Source organism: Macrobrachium nipponense, chromosome 26, assembly GCF_015104395.2.
Source record: "Macrobrachium nipponense isolate FS-2020 chromosome 26, ASM1510439v2, whole genome shotgun sequence".
Lineage (NCBI taxonomy): Eukaryota > Metazoa > Arthropoda > Malacostraca > Decapoda > Palaemonidae > Macrobrachium > Macrobrachium nipponense.
This window is the reverse complement of record NC_087215.1, coordinates 35,046,700-35,070,417: the sequence shown is the minus strand read 5'-3', so window position 1 is coordinate 35,070,417 and position 23,718 is coordinate 35,046,700. Positions and strand designations below refer to the sequence as shown.

General features: G+C 38.8%; 1 protein-coding gene across 4 annotated transcripts in view; it reads left to right on the top strand.

Annotated features, from left to right (window-relative positions):
• Positions 1 to 23,718, top strand: part of LOC135200180 (uncharacterized) — a 41,156-nt gene that overhangs the window by 14,217 nt on the left and 3,221 nt on the right. For 2 of the 4 annotated variants that reach the window (XM_064228543.1, XM_064228546.1), the window contains exons 2-5: positions 3,327 to 5,727; positions 6,284 to 6,426; positions 7,342 to 7,492; positions 8,188 to 8,382. In XM_064228543.1, the coding sequence (XP_064084613.1) occupies positions 3,338 to 5,727; positions 6,284 to 6,426; positions 7,342 to 7,492; positions 8,188 to 8,382 (2,879 nt within the window). In that variant the 5' untranslated portion in view covers positions 3,327 to 3,337. Of the gene's footprint in view, positions 1 to 3,326; positions 5,728 to 6,283; positions 6,427 to 7,341; positions 7,493 to 8,187; positions 8,383 to 9,998; positions 10,611 to 10,957; positions 11,535 to 23,718 lie in introns of those variants that run through there. The other 2 variants (XR_010311221.1, XM_064228545.1) reach the window with 2 other exon arrangements.

Sequence of the window (23,718 nt, the reverse complement as noted above, 5' to 3'; positions counted from 1 at the left end):
AACTGTCTCTTTTTGTTCAAACGGATTTGAATATGTTTGAAGGTTTATAGAATTTTCCTTTGATAAACACGCCTTATTTTGCAGGAGGTAAGATAATATTTTGTATACCCCTAGATGGATATCTTACAATTACGCTAGATACAGATCAATGTTTTTTATAACTATAGAGGTATCTGTAAGCGCTCGCTTATCCAGACTTCTCAATAGGGAAGTTCGAACAACAGATGGTGAGTCCGTAAATACAGGATATTACGTGGACTAAAGGAATAATAACAAGATATTCTAATTTTTACGGCGCGTACAGTCGGGCTTAATCCACCAGTATTTATAATAACTTGATGTATTAAAATTACGAAAACCTGCTCTGATTACTTGATACGGTCGTGTGATTCATAGGAAAAAAAAAGGCATTGGCATAAAAAAAAGGTATGGCATAAATGATCCAACATCGCTTTTTCCCGCTCTGCTAGAGTCGCTTATTGTGTGGAATGTGCTATGCTTTGAACACTCGGCAGATTTAACTGACCATGACCGTCTGACTAGATGACACAGTAACCAAGTTTGCATAAGCATGATTTGTTTGATTCTGATATTTAGGGCTACTGTTTACCATCGGCAACGTATTGTGTGTTTTTAGCATTCTGTTGTTGGTTACGCATAAAGCAAACAACGTATGAAGGACGAACTATTAGGAATTGAGCGATTACTATTAAGACAAGTTATCTCTACTGCATTCAATATTAACTGTTTGTACTTGCTGTTGTTTACTTCATTCTTTGCTAAAATTTGAAATAGTGAGGGATCCTGGTCAGCGCATTTAGCCTAATGAAAGTTTTTTATAGACATGTTATTCCTTGCAATCCAGCCGTATTTTTAAAGTTAAGTTGAGTCATTGAGGTTCGATATTTTACGCATATAACTCAAAAAAAAACTCAAGGCTAAAACTGCGATCGGGACCTTGCACAGGAGCTTTTATTGTTTGACCCAAAATAGTGTTACCTCTAATTTATCCAGATTTGTACGGGTGTTCCACTTGTTTTTGTGTGTTTTTTTATCACTACGGTGCCTAACTACCCTATCCATGCATCTGTATAAATACAGACGTCCACTGCGTAAACGCATATTCACTGTTTAATATGATTTGTTACGTAAAGTATTAATAATCACCCAAAATGATAAATATGATTATGATATTTCAGTAGAACTTCTGGAAACAGAAACTTAAAGATAAAAACTTGCAGTAGCGACATCCCAATGATGTTGATAATTTCTGTAAAAAAGTAAGATTAAGAATGTCTCATAACTTCAGCCACAGGAATAACGAAATTTGACCTGCAAAGGAAACGCTCAAAGTTACTCCAAATGAATAAAAAGATTGTACTTAGCTTGCTTTTGTGGGAAGTCACGGTGTTCCGATAACGACACACGGCCTTGGCCCTCCTTCTGTTTAGCGGATGACCTGGTTTGGCTTGAGTTTCCCCCGTGCGCGTTGTTTGGATGATTCAAGCCCTTGAAGATCCGATGCTGCAGATGCGTCCGGTTTATTTCTTGAAGTGCTAGAAACGCTCAATAAAACGATGTTTTCTTGGATGATTCTAATGAGAGACGAAGCTTGCGTTGCAGTAGGAAGAAGACACGTCGGGTTTGTTTCTTGAAGTTATGTACTTCTGAAATCGCTCACTAAACGATGATACTAAGTTGCTTGAAGAATCTCTTGCTTTCGTCGTCGTTGATTTCTGATATGATACGTTATTCATTATTCTTCGGAAGACGTTGAAGAGTTCTTGTTGTTTTCTGAAGTCGCTCACTAAACGATGATACTAAGTTGCTTAAGAATCTGTTGCTTTCGTCGTCGTTGACTTCTGATGATACATTATTCATTATTCTGGTTTTTCTTCGGAAGACGTTGTAGAGTTCCTGTTGTTTTCTGAAGTTGCTCACTAAACGATGATTCGGCAATGATGTGAGGTTCTAGTAGAAAACACGAAGTATAAAAAAATACTTATATTCTCTGAGATTACATGAGTTCCTGTTGTTTTCTGAAGTCGCTCACTAAACAATGATACTAAGTTGCTTGAAGAATCTGTTGCTTTCGTCGTCGTTGACTTCTGATGATACATTGTTCGTTATTCTTCGGAAGACGTTGAAGATTTCTTTTCGGATTCTGCCACCAATATTAGGGCTGTTGCCTTGTATAATAAGGCGCCCTATGAGGTAATGTTGGACTTGCGATAATCTTACGCTAAGTCGGTTGGTTATGCACTTCCATACTCATTGGAGTGTCATGGGGTTTGTAGATCACTTACGAAGTCGGTATTATCTTCTTTGGTTATGACGACGATGTGTTAATCTCATGATGATTCGGCAATGATGTGAGGTTCTAGTAGAAAACACGAAGTATAAAAAAATACTTATATTCTCTGAGATTACATGATGAAAATCAGATAGGATTTGTACAGGTCTTCTAATGACAATGGCTTGATCGCTTCTGCCAATGATGATGGCTATTTCTATTCTGTTCTGACTACCATCTCGGTTACAAGTCATAAAGGAAGCTGACAGTAGCTCGAACATATGAACATACATACAATGAGACACACTACAGATCAAGTAGGCCGTTTGAATTATAGGTCGCGGTAGTTGTCTCAAGCAGGGAGCTTGGACTAATGTTTCAAAACAAATGAATGACCACAGGTGACGGCACGTCACCTTAGCCTACTTTATGGTATACGTCATCTTAGCGTCTCTGGTCTGATCACATTCCTGCAAGCAATCTGGTTGACCTCTTTAGTTTTAGTCTTTTATATATATGGAATAACATTCCATATTTGTATTATGTAATCACTTACACACACACACACACACACACACACACACACACACACATATATATATATATATATAGATATATATATAGATATATATATATATATATATATATATATATATATATATATGTATATATTATATATATATATATATATATTATAAATATATATCTATATATATATATATAATATATATATATATATATATATATACACTGTTTAAAAGTAAATCTGTATCATTATCTTCAAAATAGCAAAAGCATGAATCCAGCCATATCAGTGTACTGTTATATAATCATGGTACCTATTTTTTTTTACTTTATACATTTGCTAAAATATTCTGTGAACCAACTTGACTTTTACCCAGTGCAAAGATCCTAAATTTTGTCTTGAGCCTTTAATTAGCAGTGGCCACGACATTTTGACTGTGGAATACTTGTTTACGATTTCCAACATAAAAAGGAAGGCTCATCTTTACGTTATTCCTTTTCTCCTCAGCCTTTGGCAGGATGGATCCTACACCAGTCATAGACGATTCCTTCAAGCGTTCCTGCCTCCTGGTGAATATGCTCAACGAGGTCATTTGTCCTGCCATGAGGCAGATTCTCAGCTGGGTTACCCTGGACTGGGACCAGACTCAACACGACTTCATAAGTTACTTGACAAATGTAAAGAGAGCCGAGGAGAAGAAGATCAATAAGCTCAAGAAAAAGCTCACCCCACACCAAACCGATGCCATTCAGAAGTATAGGAAAATTGAGGAGTGGGACATCACTTTAATCAGTCTCCTCCTGAAATATTGTGAAGGGTTGGCCGAAGATGATCACCAGGATTGGTCATCAAGCAGTGGGAAAGAGCCGGAATGCCTTATCACAGCTCTGAAGAATATAAGAAACACACTGGCTCACGAACAGACCCAACTTTTGAAGGAAGATTTCATTCTCAAAGCGAACGAAATTCGTAAACTCGTTGAAAAGGTCCTTGAGAGTGTGGGTCAAACGTGTAGTCACGTCAGCCAAGGGGAAATTGAGACACGCATAGAGGAATTCACTGAGAAGCTCAATGAAATCAGAGACGCAACCTTTTCTCCAGCGACCGTTGCCGAGTTCGAGAAAGAATCGCTGTTTCACGAACTGAAGGAATATGTGAAAAAGGAAGGTAAGCCAGTGTTGGTAAGCCATCTGAAGAGACTCACGACCTTCAACCCTCTGTTTCTGATCTTAGAAGAGCCGAAGGGAACAGAAGTTGCGGTGAAGGATATATTCACAGGGATGCTCTTGGAGGAGGATGAACAAAGAGTGAAAGTTTCACTGAAAGACATCATAGCCATTGCATCTAACACTGATCCTAAAGGATTTATATTGCTCAAGGGCTACGCAGGAGTGGGCAAAACCACAATAGTAAAAAAGATTACCTCTGACTGGGTTCAGGAGGCTGGGTACATTAAAGGCCTCGATTCTTTCGACCTGCTGTTATACGCAGAGTTCAGAGATCGAATTGAGAGTTTTGTGGAGCTTTTGCAGCATTTATTAGGTGATGTTCATCAGTGTTTCAACAACAAAGACCTTGTCAAGGTAGCCCTAGGTCTGAAAAACTTGGTTGTCTTGGATGGATTCGATGAGGTCAACTCCAGTTCATTCAGTCTGTTCAAAGACATTCTGCAACTGGCAAAATGCCACAAGAACTTGACTGTTATTATCACGACCAGACCTGAAGCTGAGAAGCAATTAAGTGATCAACTGAAATCCGACAATGTAAATGCTGTTCACATTTGGCTGGTAGGTATCGAAGCCTGCAAAAGGGCAGAATTTGTGAGTAAATACTTCCGTGGTCTATCTCAGAAGTCTAAACCTTTGCAAGGGCTTCACGGACTGTTGGCATACCTCAAGAAAACTGAGCACATAATGAGTGAGGTGTGGAAACTCCCCTATAATCTCTCCCTTGTTACAATTCTTTGGATGCTTGAGCCAGAAGTAGTGAATGGAATTACAACTGAGGCTGAGCTGTACTGGCAAATTTTAGCCTTGTGCCGTTCAAAATTAGAGGAGCGTTTGGGCAGGTACAAGGGCACGTGTGCCTTAAAAGAAAGTGAACGGCAATCCAAGACTGAAAAGTTTCTTCAACAGCTAAGCTGGCAGTCCCTTTTGGGGTTAAAGAATGACGACATCTATCTTCCTAAGTTAGCCTATAACAACATAGCCCAACTCTGTGAGCATTTGGAAGTGCCAGTCGAAGAGCTGGCTGGTGCTTTTCTCAAAAAAGTGACTACTTCAAAAGACTTCCGATACAGTTTCCCTCATAAAGGAAACCAAGAGTTCATGGGTGCTTACAACATCTATACAAAGGTGACAAAATCAAAAAGAAGAGAAAAGAAGATAGTTGGCAAAATCTTCAACGAGCTCCACGATGGTTCACCCCCTGAATCTTATGTCAAATATCAAAACTTGCTCATACAGACCCTTAGTATTTTCCATGTTTGTGAAAATGTGACAGTGGCACAGCCAATCAAAAAGGAGGTACTGAATCTCTTGCAGCAGTCAGGGTTAAGTGACAGGGACTCTTGGCTGAAAGTCATGCACAACCTCAAGTGCGATGACTTCACTGCGAAGTGGATTGTCGAGAGATATAACATATTCCAGAGCAAAATTGACATTTCGGACTTCTCGTTTGATGCCTACTGTGCACTCCTAAAAGCATTGGATACCCCTGTTGCAAACAGAGATAAGATCCCCTTCATGATAGATCTAAAGGAGACTCCCTCTTCTCTAGAAGAACTTGCAAAAAATATAGAAAAACTAGAGTTCCAAGTCAACCAAACTATCCTCATGGATCTTTTCAAAGGAGTTCCTTCCGAAATAACTGAATCGCAAGAAGGTGCCATTCAAATTCTCCTCTCAAAGTAAGTTTCATTACAAATACATATGTATGTAAGCCTTTGCATTTGTGTGACTAATTAAGTACTGGAGAAAGAGCAGTGTTACAGGAGGGTTGCTGGATATATGTTGGGGCAGGGGATGAGGTGGGTGTCAGGTGGCCTTTTTATAAAGAAATGAGGATCAGCACTGAATCTGAAAAAATCAAAATTTGAACCAGGAAGAATCCTCTTCATAGCCACCAGAAACTGATTTCACCATCTCTCTATTTTCTGTTTTCAGTTCCTCCTCTCCATCTCCTCTCCCTCTATCTTCCTCTCAGTGTGATCTTTTCACCATCCAAGTCCTTCATGCATTGAAAGAGTTTAAGTCTCCGTCATTTCCATATTCATCCACTTGATGGTTGTGTCTCATCATCAGCATTTCTTTTATAATGATCAGCATCAGTGTGATCATTAGTCCTTCATTAGATTACATGTAGAAAAACATCATTTGGGATCAGTTCACTTTTCCTCATATTTTCCATCTATTCCTCATCATCAGTTATAATATTAATGACATTATCTCTTCCCTTTTGAATAGCTGCAAGAGGTATGTGGGCATTTGGAGTTCAAAGTTCCAGGTGCCTCCGACTATGAAAACCCTCTTCATAAGGCTGCCCAACAAGGACGCCATGAACACATTACTGGCCTCTCTAGCAATGACAGCAAAGCTGACAGAATTAAGTGAGTTCAAAACCAAACCAAGACCTTATACATTTCCTTGATGGAACAAATATTACCTCTCCTTCTCAGGTCATTTCTGCTTTCTTTTGCACTTGTTACTTGGAAGGAAACTTCAACCAAAATGTTATGTCCATATGATTCTTCAAGTTGGCTCTGTCACCTTAACCTATATGCAGTGGAACAATCACTCCTCTCACCCACTCACTCAGCTCAGAACATTTCCCTCATCCAGATATACCTTACAAGCCCTGGTCATCCACCCAGTCATGCCATCATAACTGTACCACAGCATCTCGCCTGTAATCCTATCGGCTCCTGTTGTCCTTCATTTTCCTTGACCTTTTAGCTGCCCTCCTCGTTCCTTCAGCAGTCACTTTTACGAGAATTTTCAATCTTCCACTTCATAGAAGTCTCTACAGTGATCAGTCTCTGCCCCTCCCATAGGGTGTGGGGGGGGGGGGGGGGAGAGTAGTGCCGTCAGTGGACCTCACGCAGTGCACTGTAGGCATTACTTAAGGTTCTTTGCAGCGTGCCTTTGGCTCCTAGCTGCAACCACTTTCGTTCTTTTTACTGTAACTCCTTTCATATTATCTTTCTTCATCTTACTTTCCACCCTCTCCTAATACTTAATTCATAGTGTAACTGCTGTGAGGTTTTCCTCCTGTTACACCTCTCAAACCTTATACTGTCAATTTCCATTACAGCGCTGAATGACCTCATAGGTTCCAGAGCTTGGCCTTTGGCGTAAATTCTATGTTCAACTCAACTCAACTCAGTCTCTTCCCCTATTTTCCCGTAGTCACAAACTTTCAGTACAGACATCAATCCTTGATGTAGTTTCCATTTGATACATTCATACCAGCTGATCCATGACACACCATTTCCTTCAAGTTCATTCTATGTCTCCCCATCAAGGGATCTGCATCAGTGTCAACATCGAAGTGCTTTGCCCAATTCCAGAAGGTATTCAAGGTGTCTCCTTGTACATCAGTGATATCCAGAGCGAAGAGGAAGTTGAAAAGGTCCCAAAGATCCTTTGTGGGCTCCGACCGCAGGAAAAAGACAGGTAAATCCCCCATTCTACAATCATGCATAACAATGAATCAGGTAATGTGATCAAATTCATTTCATAACATGGCTATGTGCGACAAATGCACTACACGGTTCACATGGTACAGGTATGTTGATATCGATTCTAATTACAAATACCTGAGTTCGATAGTGATTTGTAGGTGGGAATCAGCATCAACTTATACCTCCTCTGATGGGTGTGTGTTTTCAGGTGTATCACTGCAGTCCTAAGTTCTCATTCCGTGGTTCGAGACCATGGGACGGCGAACTTATTACCAATTAAAAGGTTCCCTTCGGTTAACATATATGAAGATACATATTCATTCCGAGGATGTATAGAAGACATTTGTACTTTAATGCTAATATATATATATATATATATATATATATATATATAATATGTGTGTGTGTATGTGTGTATGTATGCATGCATGCATGTGCACAATGTATTGAATCTAAACATTGTTTTATTTATTCAATTTTATAACATATACTAAATCCATATATACATTCATTCAATTCATATGCCATTTACTAAACCCATTTTTATTGCTGGACCTTACGTATTTATGAACAAATCACAAGAAAGTGGTATAATGGAAATAAATAAAAATTACTACTTAAATATTCCAATGCTTGGCCAGAGAACATAAATTTCATCGCATTTCTTCTTATATTCCCCCAACACAGATCTTTCCCCGCCCTCTCCTTTCCTCGGTGCTCCCTGGGTGAAAAGGGACATCACAAACTCGTGGACTCCCTCGCCGGATTCACTGTGAAAGTGTGGATCCAGTTACCAGAAGACATAAAACCAGAGGGTGACGTCAGTGAGGAAATATCTGCAAAAGCTCAGAAACTGACTCAGTGTGAACATGGTATCATGTGGTGAGTTTGTCATCAGAGTACGTCTATATTTTTTTCTTTTTGCAATTTACTTTATTCTTATAGGTATATTTTTTGGGGGGAGGGGAAGGTTACTTCCTCTCATTTTATTATTTTACATGTTATTCCTTTCTGTTAATTCTTACAAATGAACACCAGATTCTTTGGAAGCTTGAATTTCTTCAAGTCAGTGGGCCCTGGGGACTTGTTCCATATGAATATGGCTCATCTTCGGTATAATATTAATAATAATAATGTGTCATAAAAATCCACAATTAGTATATAGTAAAGTAGATTACTATGTAAAATAAACAAACTTTTGAGCACCATTCCTCACAAGTGTTAACGTTAGAGGCTTGATCAGACATCAGTGAATCGAGCCCGCTACCGTCATAAAAGCCATATTACGACAGAATTACGAACAAATTACAATCACGTCTCCATGTTTCCTCACACTGTTACCGAGTTTCACGACATCCTCTGAGTGACTGCGATAAATAGCTGCTGCACTTAGTAGTTTGCAGTCAAGCCACAACTGTCAAAAGTCTCCATGTCATGCCGAACTGCACAAGACTGCGGATGTACAAGAGTCTCTTAGTGCTCTTTCAGTTCACGTAATGTGATTACGGCAGACATGATTAGCAATTTCGCTGTACAGTGTTCATTACAAAGTACGTGACATACTTGGCAACCACTCATGTTGCGCAGAGGGGGTGAGCAGTAGCCACATTGTGTCACATGCGTTTCCAACTACAAAAGGCAGCATCCTAGACATCGGGTCAACACTCTAGCTTGACCTTTGGTGACCATCGGTGCTTTCCTTGCTGTGTGCTTTTGCTGTGGCCTCTGTTTGACCATCATGCTCCAAAACGTTGTAAAGGTGGTGAGGAAGAATGCAGTTTTGGAGCCAAGTACACCTTCAACAGCCACCCTAGTAGCCGCCCCCAGCCACAGTTCAGATGATGCCCGTCGGTTCTATTTCAGCGAAGATTCTTCATTTCCTTCGTCAATGGCCTCAACTGATGTTGAAGAGGAGTGAGTCGTGGAAAAGCACTCCAAGTTGGATATACTTAGTGACAATGAAGAGTCTACGATGGATGCCAAGAGAGTTGGCGAAGGATCTGAACAAGTCCTTAGGAAGAAAACGTATGTGTCCTTTCCGTCAGACTCCCAGGATAGGATGTTGGGGAAATGGCTGCAGGAGCACCCCTTCCTCTACAACAGAGGCATGGCTGAATTCAAGAAGTGGTGAAGAATATATGCCTTCTGGAAGAAAAGCCCCAGTCCTTCAGACCACCCTTGACTGGAGCGCAGTTTGGCCTGTGGCTAAGTGCATGAAAACGAGGTATGGCCGGTTGACGAGGACCAAGAGCAGCCAGGGAGCAGTGGAGCCTCTAACAGACAGGGAAAAGTGGAGCCCGACAAAGTTCAGCTTCTTTGGGAAATACATTGTCCGTTAGAAGAAACCAAAGACTCTTGGTTTGAAATGGGTAAGTTCTTCCCTGTATTTCTTTCATATGCTGTTTTTCCTGATTATTAATATCATATAAGATATTTTCATGTTTCATGTATGCTGTTTCCAAATATACTGATAAAGTTCTGTTTTTGTTTCCCTACAGTCCACTGCTGCTGCTGCCTGTGCCCTTCCTGATGCCCTTGACGTAGTCGATATTGATGTTTGGGGTGATGATGGGGCTGTAACCATCATCCCCAGAAGTTGCCCTTGACCAGGTTAAATATTATTTTTTATATTTTTTTATTATTTTTTATTCAAAACTTAAAAACTACAATATTTACATTATTTCTACAAATAAAATCTTGAACACAATAATTTGTTTGTCACAAATTTCAATTTTGCACAATACAAAATTAATACAAACCATATCATATAATTTACTGTTATTAAGGTTTTTTGGTTTTTACTTTTACATGGTAATATTACTTTGGTGTAATGACTAATATATATAGGCAGTCCCTGACAGGGGTTGACAGGGACAGGGGTTCCATTCTCAGCAGGGTGCTGATAAGCAAAACCCGCCATTAACCAAAATTCAGCGATTTATGAAGCTTATGGCACCGAGCTTCAGTTAATGACGTCTCTGTTAGGTATGTTATGGTGACATAACTCTATTATCAGCACCTTATGGTACCAGAAAGCGGCCTGTTATGGCGCCACAAATCACCGATTTTATGGGGCTAGACAAGCGCCACAAAACCGGATTGCCATTAACTGAGTCTGCCAGTTACTGGGGACTGCCTTTATATATGTGTATATATATATATATATATATATATATATATATATATATATATATATATATATATATATATATATATATAATGCTGAATCTGTCAGGCAGAAAACCATCAAACTGGTTGATGATCTAGATCACAGAGAGGTATCCTGGAGTCTGTACCTCGAGAGGCTCCTGAAAGAGTCTGGTGAAATTAACCCATTCTTCAATTCTCCTTGCGGACGGAACTTGAGCTTTTGTTTTAGAAACTGAAGAAGTCATTGAAAGAAGGAGATTTGAAAGTTTCATTTAAACTCTTCCCACATATGAGAGATGCGTTTCAGGTACTGCAGGAAGAATCTTCATCATCCAGACATGTCATGCCTCATCCTGCTGTTCCTTGGACATCTTCCGTGGTGCCTCAGCCTTCAACATCCTTCACGCCTCAGGCTGTGCCTTTGAAAGTCTTGTTCAATCCAGAAACTTCCAAACCAGATCTATTTTTCCACCTGTTGCAGCAGCAAACAGCTCTACTTCAGGGAGAATGTCTGTCACCTTGGGCAAGTTTTCCTGGGTCGTCAACACCCATGCAAGTCATGACACCGCCATCACCTCTCACAATACCTAATCTTAGTCAAATCGTGAATGAAAGTTCCCTGGAAAGAATGTTTCCCTGTATGACGAGTCCAGCTTCTTCGATTAATACGCCTCGTACTTCAAGTGTCATTACCACAACGGCTCCTAGTACAGATTTTGCTTTCCTGTTATTACTCCTTTTTGTTATTGTGTAAACAATAACAAAAAGGAAACTTCTTGTAACAGTTTTCTCAAATAACGTTCCATGTGAATTCTTGTGACACCTTTAATTCTGCAACTATGCACTGAGATTTTGATTAATTTTCTATCAAACTTTATTTTGATTAAAAGTTGTTTCCCTTTCTGTTATTGTTAACACAATAACAAAAAGGGAACTTCTTGTAATGGTATGTGCATTCCTTTAGTACTTTCATATATTTTATAATGTAAAATCTCCTGCTAATATTAAATGTAAATATGTATATTTTTGTAATATAATAAATATTGTTTAAAGTTTATATGGTATATGTACTAAACATTTTCCTAATCAAATACTAACTTATTTTCATTATATCCAGATATTGCTGGTAATTCAAAACTTCCTGATCATCCATCTTGTGCCTCGCTCAGCGCCTGGAATGGGAATGAGTGCCAAATTCCCACAACCTGCTTATATATATATATATATATATATATATATATATATATATATATATATATATATATATTCCAATGTGTTCACGACGCGGTTTATGTAATACTTAAGTGTAATTTTCACTTCCACATTAACCCCAACCACCTCTTCCTTCCACAACTGATAATTTTTAACTTCCCCATTAACCCCAAACCACCTTCCTCTTCCATAAAATGAATAATTTTACTTCCACATTAACCCCAACCACCTCCTCCTTCCACAACTGATTTTATTTTACTTCCCCTACATTTAACCCCACCACTCCTCTTCCATAACTGATAATTTTACTTCCACATTAACCCCAACCACCTCCTCTTCCATAACTGATAATTTTACTTCCACATTAACCCCAACCACCTCCTCTTCCATAACTGATAATTTTACTTCCACATTACCCACCCCAACCTCCTCTTCCACAACGGATAATTTTACTTCCACATTACCCCAAACCATCCTCCCTTCCATAGCTGGATAATTGTACTTTTTGCCACATTGAACCCAACCACCTTCCTCTTCTCAATAACCCCTGAATAATTTTACCTTCCACCATTAACCACAACAACCTCCTTCCTTCCATAACTGATAATGGTACTTTCCACATTAAACCCCAACCATTCAAGCCCTCTCCACAACTGATAATTTTACCTTCCACATTGTAAACCCAACCACCTCTCTGCCTAAAACTGATAATTTTGTTACTTCCACATTAAACCCCAACCAAACCTCCTATCCATTAATGAAATGTGACCATTCCAACATAACCCCAACCACATCCTCTTCAACAATGATAATTTTACTTCACATTACCCACACCTCTTCCACAACTGAATAATTTTACTTCCAACATTAACCCCAAACACCTACTCTTCCACAAACTGATAATTTTTTAATTCCCACATTAACCCCAACCACACCTTCTTCCATAAAAACTGATAATTTTACTTCCACATTAACCCCAACCACCTCCTCTTCCATAACTGATAATTTTACTTCCACATTAACCCCAACCACCTCCTCTTCCACAACTGATCATTTTACTTCCACATTAACCCCAACCACCTCCTCTTCCACAATCTGATCAATTTTACTTCACATAACCCCAACCACCTCCTCTTCCAAAACGATCCTTTTACTTCCACAGTTAACCCCAACCACCTCCGCTTCCAACCAACCGATCAATTTCACTTGACATTAACCCCAAACTTTTCCTTCCTTCCACAAAGGACATTTACCCCCTTCCAACCATTAAACCCCAACCACCTCCTTTCCTCCAATAAAACTGATAATTTTACTTCCACATTTTTTAAACCCCAACACCTTCCCTTCCATACTGACCATTTTAATTTCCACATTAACCCCCAACCCACCTCCTATTCCATTAAAATGATTCCATTTTACTTTCCAACATTAACCCCCAACACCTCCTCTTCCAAACTGATCATTTTACTTCCCACTTAACCCCAACCCAACCTTCCTCTTCCACAACTGACATTTTACTTCCACATTAACCCCAAACACCTCCTCCTTCCACAAATGATCATTTTACTTCCACATTAACCCCAACCACCTCCTCTTCCCAATGATCATTACTTCCCATTAACCCCAACCACCTCCTCTTCCATAACTGATTCATTTTACTTACACATTAACCCAACCAACCTCCTCTTCCACCAACTGATCATTTTACCTTCCACAATTAACCCCAATCACATCCTCTTCAATAACTGCTAATTTTAACTTTCCCACATTATAACCCCAACCACCTTCCTCTTCCAAACCCCTGAATAATTTACCTTCCACATTAACCCCAACCACCTCCTCTTCCATAATCGGATAATTTACCTTCCACCAATAACCCCAAACAACATCCTCTTCCATAACTGATAATTTTACTTCCACATTAACCCCCCCCAACCACTCCTTCCTTCCACAACTGATAATTTTACTTCCACATTTTAACACCCAACCACCTTCCTCTTGCCACAACTGAATTAATTTTACCCCTTCCAACATTAAACCCCAACCACGCTCCACTCTTCCACAACGGATCAATTGTACTTCCCACATTAACCCCAACCACCTCTTCCACAAACTGATCATTTTACTTCCACATTAACCCCAACCACCTCCTCTTCCATAAACTGCTAAATTTTAACTTTCCACATTAACCCCAACACCTTCCTCTTCCAATAACCCCTGAATCAATTTACCTTCCACATTAACCCCAACCACCTTCCTTCCATAACTGATAATTTACTTCCACATAACCCCTCCAACCACCTCCTCTTCCACCAACTGATAATGTTACTTCCACAATTAAACCCCAACCACTCCTCTTCCACAACTGGATCATTTACTTCCACATTAACCCCACCCACCTTCCTCTTCTCAACCAACCTGAATCCATTTTTACTTCCACATTAAACCCCAACCACCTCCTCTTCCACAAACTGATAATGTTACTCACATTTAAACCCAAACCACCTCCTCTTCACAACTTGAATCCCCAATTTTACCTTCCACCATTAACCCACCACCTCCTTCTTCCATACTGATACCATTTTACTTCCCACATTAAACCCCAACCACCTCTTCCACAATGACATTTTACTTCCACATTAACCCCAACCACCTCCTCTTCCATAACTGATCATTTTACTTCCACATTAACCCCAACCACCTCCTCTTCCACAACTGATCATTTTACTTCCACATTAACCCCAACCACCTCCTCTTCCACAACTGATCATTTTACTTCCCAATTAACCCCAACCACCTCCTCTTCCAAACTGATATTTTAACTTCCACATTAATCCCCAACCACCTCCTCTTCCACACTGATATTTACTTCCACATTAACCCCAACCACCTCCCTTCCAATAACTGATAATTTTACTTCACCTTAACCACCACCCACCTCCTCTTCCATTAACTGATAATTTACTTCACATTAAACCCCAACCAACTCCCTCTTTCCACAACTGATCATTTTAACTTCCAATTAACCCCAACCACCGTCCTCTTCCACAACTGATCATTTTTACTTCCCACATAACCCCAACCACTTTCTTCCACAACTGATCATTTACTTCCACATACCCAACCACCTCCTCTTCCACAACTGATCATTTTACTTCCACATTAACCCCAACCACCTCCTCTTCCACAACTGATCATTTTACTTCCACATTAACCCCAACCACCTCCTCTTCCATAACTGATCATTTTACTTCCACATTAACCCCAACCACCTCCTCTTCCATAACTGATCATTTTACTTCCACATTAACCCCAACCACCTCCTCTTCCTAACTTCATTTACTTCCCATTTACCCCACCACCCTCTCTTCATAACTGATCATTTTACTTCCACATTCACCCCACCCACCTCTCTTCCACACTGATCATTTTACTTCAACTTAACCCAACCACCTCCTCTTCCAACACTGATCATTTCTTCCCCACATTAACCCCAACCACCTCCTCTTCCACAACTGATCATTTTACTTCCACATTAACCCCAACCACCTCCTCTTCCATAACTGATCATTTTACTTCCACATTAACCCCAACCACCTCCTCTTCCACAACTGATCATTTTACTTCCACATTAACCCCAACCACCTCTTCCACAACTGATCATTTTACTTCCACATTAACTCCCAACCACCTCCTCCTTCCATAACTGATCATTTTCCTCCCACATTAACCCCAACTCACCTCCTCCCGTCTAACTGATATGTTACTTCACACATTTTAAAAACTTCCCAACCACTTCCTCTTCCAATAAACCCCTGTAATTTTACCCTTCCACCATATAACCCCACCACCTCCTCTTCCATAACTGATTTCCATTTGACTTCCACATTAAAAAATAAAAAAAAAAAAAAAAGATAATAAAAAAAAAACAAGAAAACCCCACCCCTCTCTTCCATAACTGACATTTTACTTTTTCCACATTAACCCCAACCACCCCTTCTTCCAACCCCAACCTGATCCAGTTTAACCCTTTTCCAACATATAAACAAAAAAAAAAAAAAAATTAAAATAATAAAATAAAAAAAAAAAAAAAAAGAAAACCAAAAAAAATAAAAAAAAAAAAAAAACAAACACTAAAAAAAAAAAAAGAAAAAAAAAAGAAAAAAGAAATAAAAAAAAAAAAAAAAAAACAAAAATTTTACATTAAAAAAAAAAAAAAAAAAAAAAAAAAACAAAAAAAAAAAAAAAAAAAATTAAAATAAAAAAACAAAAAAAAAACGAAAAAAAAAACAAAAAAAACGAAAAAAAAAAAAAAAAAAAAAAAAAAAAGAATTTAAAAAAAAAAAAGAAAAAGAAACCCCAAGAAAAAGGCCAAAAAAAAAAAAAAAAAAAAAAAAAAAAAAAAAAAAAAAAAAAAAAAAAAACCACAGATAGAAAAAAAAAAAAAAAAAAAAAAAAAAAAAAAAAAAAAAAAAAAAAAAAAAAAAAAAAAAAAAATAAAAAAAAAAAAATAAAAAAAAAAGAAAAAAAAAAAAAAAAAATAAAAACCAAAAAAAAAATAAAAAAAAAAAATAAATAAAGAAAAAAAAAAGCAAAATAAAAAAAAAAAAAAAAAAAGAAACCAAAAAAAAAAAAAAAAATCAAGAAAAAAAAAAAAAAATTAAAAAAAAAAAAAAAAAAAAAAAAAAAAAAACAAAAAAAAAATTAAAGAAAAAAAATAAAATAACAAAAGAAACAAAAAAAAAAATTTTAACAAAAAAAAAACTTAAAAAACCAACCCAACCCCCTTCCTCAATATCCCCAATAACCTGATGCCATTTTACCTTCCACATTAACCCCAACCACCTCCTCTTCCCATACTTGATCATTTTACGTTCCACATTAAAATCCCCACCAACCTCCTCTTCCATACTGATCAATTTTACTTCCACAATCACCCCAACAAACTCCTCTTCCATAACTGATACATTTTACTTCCACATTAATACCCCAACCAACCTCCTCTTCCCCAACTGAATTTTTACTTCCACATTAAAAAAACAAAAAACCACCCCAAAAACACTCCTCTCCAATAACTTATAATTTACTTCCCACATTAACCCCAACCACCTCCTCTTCACAACTATGATTTTAACTTCCACATTAACCCCAACCACCTCCTCTTCATACCTGATTATTTTACTTCCACATTAACCCCCACCCCACCTCCATCTTCCCACAACTGTATTTAACTTTTCCACCATTAAACCCAACCAACCTTCCTCTTCCAACCCCAACCTTGATCCATTTTACCTTCCACATTTAAAACCCCAACCACCTCCTCTTCAACACTGATCAATTTTTACTTCCTCACATTAACCCCAACCACCTCCTCTTCCACAACTGAATTCAATTTTACTTCCACATTAACCCAACCACCTCCCTCTTCCACACTGATCAATTTTACTTACCACATTAAAAAAAAAAAACAAAACTTAACCCAACCACCTCCTCTTCCATAACTGATCATTTTCCATTCCACATTAATAAAAAACCCCAAACAAATAAGAAAAAAAAAAATAAAAAAACCAAAAATTACCATTAACCAATGAAAAGATGAAAAAAAAGAATAAAAATAATATAAAAAAAAATTAAAAGAAGAAAAAAAAAACAAAAAAAAAAACAAGAAAAGATTAAAGAAATAAAAAAACCAAAAAAAAAAAAAAAAAAAAAAAAAACACCCAACCATCCTCTTCCACAACTGAATCATTTTATTACTTCCACATTAAACCCCAACCACCTCCTCTTCCATAACTGAATCATTTACTTCCACATTAAAAACCCAACACCTCCTCTTCCATAACTGATCAGTTTTACTTCCCATTAAACCCCCAACCACCTTCCTCTCCAACCCCAACCTGAATCCAATTTATACTTCCTACATTAACAACAAACCCCAACCACTCCTCTTCCACGACTGATCCATTTTACTTCCACTTAACCCCAACCACCTCCCTTCCACAACTGATCATTTTACTTCCACACATTAAACCCCAACCACCTCCTCTTCCCCAACAACTAGATCATTTTACTTCCCTTATAACCCAACCACCATTCTCTTTCCCTAATTATCCCCAATTTTTACCTTCCACCTTACCCCTAAAATAAACACCTTCCTTCTTCCACACTGATCCCATTTTACCTTCCAACAATTTTAATTATTAAAAAACAAAAAATAACTTATAAATCAAACATATAAAGAAAATAAAAAAAATAAAATAAGTAATATGATAATATTTAATTTGACCTTCTTAACTTTTAAACTATTTAAGAAAAACAAAAAAAGGATAAAAAGAAAAAAACTAAAAATTGCCAATTAAATATTATTTAAGATAAAAATTAAAACCCCTAATAATATAAAATTAAATTCCAAAAGGTTTTTAAAAATTTAATTAATATATGAGAAACCAAACTTACCTATTACACCAATTACCAAAAAAAGGGCAAACAGTAAAATTCAATTAAAAATTCAATAAGTACTAACTTATTTTAAGTAACCCCAACCACCTTCCTCTTCCACAACTTGAATCCCCAATTTTACTTCCATTAACAAAACCCCAACCACCTCCTCTTCCACAACTGATAATTTTTACTTCCAACCATTACCCAACCACCTCCTTCCTCAACAAACTGGTAATTTTTACTTCACCATAACCCCCAAACCACCTCTTACCACAACTTGATATTTTAACTTCCACATTTAACCCACACTTACCTCTTCCACAACTGACCTCATTTTACTCCAATTCAACCCCCAACCACCTCCTTCTTCCACAACTTGAATCCATTTTACTTCCAATATTAACCCAAACACCTCCTCTTCCCAACTGATCATTTTACTTCCACATTAATAACCCCTCCCAAACCACCTCTCTTCCCATAACTGAGCATTTTAACCCTTTATTTTGGTTTTTCACCCCAACCAATTGTTTTTTTTTTCAAAACTCCCAACCACCTTCTCCACCACTGATATTTTACCTTCCACATTACCCCAACCACCTCCTCTTCCATAACTGATTTAATATTTACTTACCACTTCCCAACCACCTTCCTCGTCCAACCCCAACCATGATAATTTTACCCCCCCTTCCACCATTAACCCCAACCACCTCCTTCCATTCACACAACTGATATTTACTTCCACATTTTTAAACCCCAACCACCTCCTCTCCACAACTGAATCCTTTTAACTTCCACTTAACCCCAACCACCTCCCTCTTCCATAACTGATAATTTTACTTCCCACCCTTAACCCCCACCAACCTCCTCTTCATAACGATATTTTACTTCCACATTTAACCCCAACCACCTTCCTCTTCCACACTGATAATTTTACTTCCACATTCACCCCAACCACCTTCTTCTTCCCAACTGATATTTTTACGTCATAACACCCCCCAACCCCCGTCCTACGCCGCAACCACACTCGCCCCCCCAATCAACACAAAACCCCTCCTCCGCCACCAACCCCACCCCGGAAAACCCCGCAACCAACACGCAACATCACCCCATCTCCCATCCGACACATGTCCTCCCACCAGAATGAACCCCCCACCTTCACACACCTCCCCCACCCCCCCTCCCCAGTCCCTACCACGACCAACCCACTACACCCCGCCCCACCGCTCCAGACATCCCACCCTGTCACACACACCCCCTCCACGCGCCACACCTATAGCCCCCCATCCCCACCACACCCACCCCCCCTAGACCTACCTACAAACCCCTCAGTAACCCACACCGCCACCCCACAACCTTAACCACAACCACATCCTCTACACAACTGCATCATTTTACCCAACATTACCCCAAACCACCCCCTCTTCCACATCTGATCATTTTACTTCCACATTAACCCCAACCACCCTCCTTCAGAACTGATAATTTTACTTCCACATAACCCAACCACCTCCTCTTCCACAACAGATAATTTTACTTCCACCATTAACCCAACCAACTCTTCCAAAAAACGACATTTTACTTCCACATTAACCCCAACCCACCTCCTCTTCCATAACTGATCATTTACTTCCACAATTAACCCAACACCTCCTCTTCAAGAACGATCATTTTTACTTCCACATTAACACCAACCACCTCCTATTCCATAACTGATTCATTTTACTTCACATTAAACCCAACCACCTCCTCTTCCACTAACTGATCATTTTACTTCCACATAACCCAACCACCTCCTCTTCCACAACTGATCATTTTACTGTCCACATTAACCCCAACCACCTCCTCTTCCACAACTGCTCATTTTAACTTCCAACACTTAACCCAACCACCTCCTCTTCCAAGAACCTGAATCATTTAACCTTTCCACAAATTAACCCCAAACACCTCCTCTTCCACAAACTGATCATTTTACTTCCACATTAACCCCAACCACCTCTTCCACAACTGATCATTTTACCTTCCACAAATTAACCCCAACACTCCTCTTCCATAACTGATCATTTTACTTCCCATTAACCCCAACCACCTTCCTCTTCCAATAACTGATCCAATTTTACTTCCAATTAACCCCAAACCACCTCCTCTTCCATAACTGAATCAATGTTTTACTTCACATTTTAACCCCAACCAACCTTACCTCTTCCACAATGAATCCCCCATTTTTTTACCTTCCACCATTAACCCCAACCACCTCCTTCCTTCCACAAAACTGATCCATTTTACTTCCACATTAACCCCAACCACCTCCTCTTCCACAAACGATCATTTTACTTTCCACATTAACCCCAACCACCTCCTCTCCACAACTGAATCATTTACTTCCACAACATTAACCCCAACCACCTTCCGCTTTCACAACTTGATAATTTTACCTTCACATTAACCCCCAACCACCTCCTCTTCCAGAACTGATCATTTTAACTTCCACATTAACCCCAAACCACTCCTCTCCACAAAAACTGATAATTTTACCTTCCACATTAACCCAACCAACCATCCTCCACAACTTTGATATTTACCTCCACAATTAACCCAACCACCTCCTTTCCATAACTGAGAATTTTAACTTTTCCACATTAACCCCAACCACCTTCCTCTTCCAATAACCCTGAATAATTACCTCCACCATTAACCCCAACCACCTCCTCTTCCATAACTGATAATTTTACTTCCACATTAACCCCAACCACCTCCTCTTCCATAACTGATAATTTTACTTCCACAATTAACCCCCAACCACCCCTCCCTTCCTAAACTGATTCATTTTAAACTTCCACATTAAACCCCAACCACCTCCTCTTCACAATGACTTTTTTAACTTTTCCACATTAAAACCCAACCACCTCCTAACCCCTTCAATAAATGCTCATTTTACCTTCCACATTAACCCCAACCACTTCCCTCTTCCATAACTGAATCATTTTACTCTCCACATTAACCCCAACACCTCCTCTTCCATAACTGATCAATTTTTACTTCCACATTAACCCCAACCACCTCTCTTCCATAACGATCATTTTTTACCTTCCACATTAAACCCAAACCCCTCTCTTCCACCACTGATAATTTATTCCACATTAACCCCAACCACCCTCCCATCTTCCAATAACTGCTAATTTTAAACTTTTCCACATTAACCCAACCACCGCCTCTTCCACAACTTGAATAATTTTACCCCTTCCAACATTACCCCAACCACCTCCTTTCCTTCCATAACTGATAAGATTTTACTTCCACATTAAACCCCAAACCACCCCTCCTTCCACAAATTGTAATTTTACCTTCCACATTAACCCCAACCACCTCCTCTTCACAAACTGATCATTTTACTTCCACATTTAACCCCAACCACCTCCTCTTCCACAAACTGATCATTTTACTTCCAAACATTAACCCCAACCACCTCCTCTTCCACAAATGATCAATTTTACTTCAAATTAACCCAACCACCTCCTCTTTCCAAAACTGATCAATTTTACTTCCACATTAAACCCCAACCAACCATCCTCTTCCATAAATGATCATTTTACTTTCACATAAACCCCATACCACCTCCTCTTCCACAACTGATATTTTACTTCCACATTTTAAACCCCAACCACCTTCCTCTTCCATAACTGATCATTTTACTTCCACATCAACCCAACCACCTCCTCTTCATAAAACCTGATCATTTACTTCCACATTAACCCCAAACACCTCCTCTTCACAACTGATCATTTACTTCCACATTAACCCCAACCACCTACTCTTCCCACAACTCGATCCTTTCACTATACACATTAACCCCAAACACCTCCTTTTCACAACTGATCAATTTACTTCCACATTTAACCCAACCACCTCTCTTCCACAAACTGATCATTTTACGTCCACATTAACCCCAACCACCTCCTCTTCCATAAACTGATCATTTTACTTCACACATGACCCACAACCACCTCATCTTCCACAAACTGATCATTTTATTCCAATTAAACCCCAACCACCTCCTCTTCCCCAACTGATCATTTTACTTCACATAACCCAAACCACCTTCCTCTTCACAACTGAAATTTTACTTCCCACATTAACCCCAACCACCTCCTCTTCCCCCCACCAAAAAAAAACCAAAAAAAAAAACAAAACTGGGAAATTTGTTAAAATTTTACTTAACAATTAACCCAACCACCTCTCCCACAAATGAAATTGTACTTCCACATTAACCCCAACCACCTTCCTTACTTCAAAAACTGATTATTACTTCCCACATTTAACCCCAACACCTTCCTCTTCACAAACTGATCATGTACTTCCACATGAACCCAACCACCTCCTCTGCCAACAACTGAGCATTTTTACTTCCACATAACCCCAACCACCTCTCTTCAATAACTGATCATTTTACTTCGCATAACCCCAACACCTCTTCCACACTGATAATTTTATTCCAATTAACCCAACCACCCCTCTTCCATAACTGATTAATTTACTTCCACTTAACACCAAACCACCTCCTCTCAAAACTGAATTTTACTTCCACAGTAACCAAACACTCCTCTTCCATAACTGATAATTTTACTTCCACATTAACCCCAACCACCTCCTCTTCCACAACTGATAATTTTACTTCCACATTAACCCCAACCACCTCCTCTTCCATAACTGATAAATTTTACTCCACATTAACCCCAACTCACCTTCCTCCTTCCATAAAACTGGATTAATTTTACTTCCACAGTTAACCCCAACCACCTCCTCTTCCATAACTGATCATTTTACTTCCACATTAACCCCAACCACCTCCTCTTCCACAACTGATAATTTTACTTCCACATTAACCCCAACCACCTCCTCTTCCATAACTGATAATTTTACTTCCACATTAACCCCAACCACCTCCTCTTCCACAACTGATAATTTTACTTCCACATTAACCCCAACCACCTCCTCTTCCAATAAAGGATAATTTTACTACACATTAACCCCAACCACCTCCTCTTCCACAACTGATAATTTTCCTTCCACATTAACCCCAACCACCTCCTCTTCCACAACTGATAATTTTACTTCCACATTAACCCCAACCACCTCCCTCTCCAAACTGATCATTTTAATTACATTAACCCCAACCACTCCTCTTCCACAATGATCATTTTTTACTTCAACATTAACACCAACCACACTCCTCTTCACAAACTGATCATTTTACTTCCACATTAACCCCAACCACCTCCTCTTCCATAACTGATCATTTTACTTCCACATTAACCCCAACCACCTCCTCTTCCACAACTGATCATTTTACTTCCACATTAACCCCAACCACCTCCTCTTCCATAACTGATAATTCTACTTCACATTAACCCCAACCAC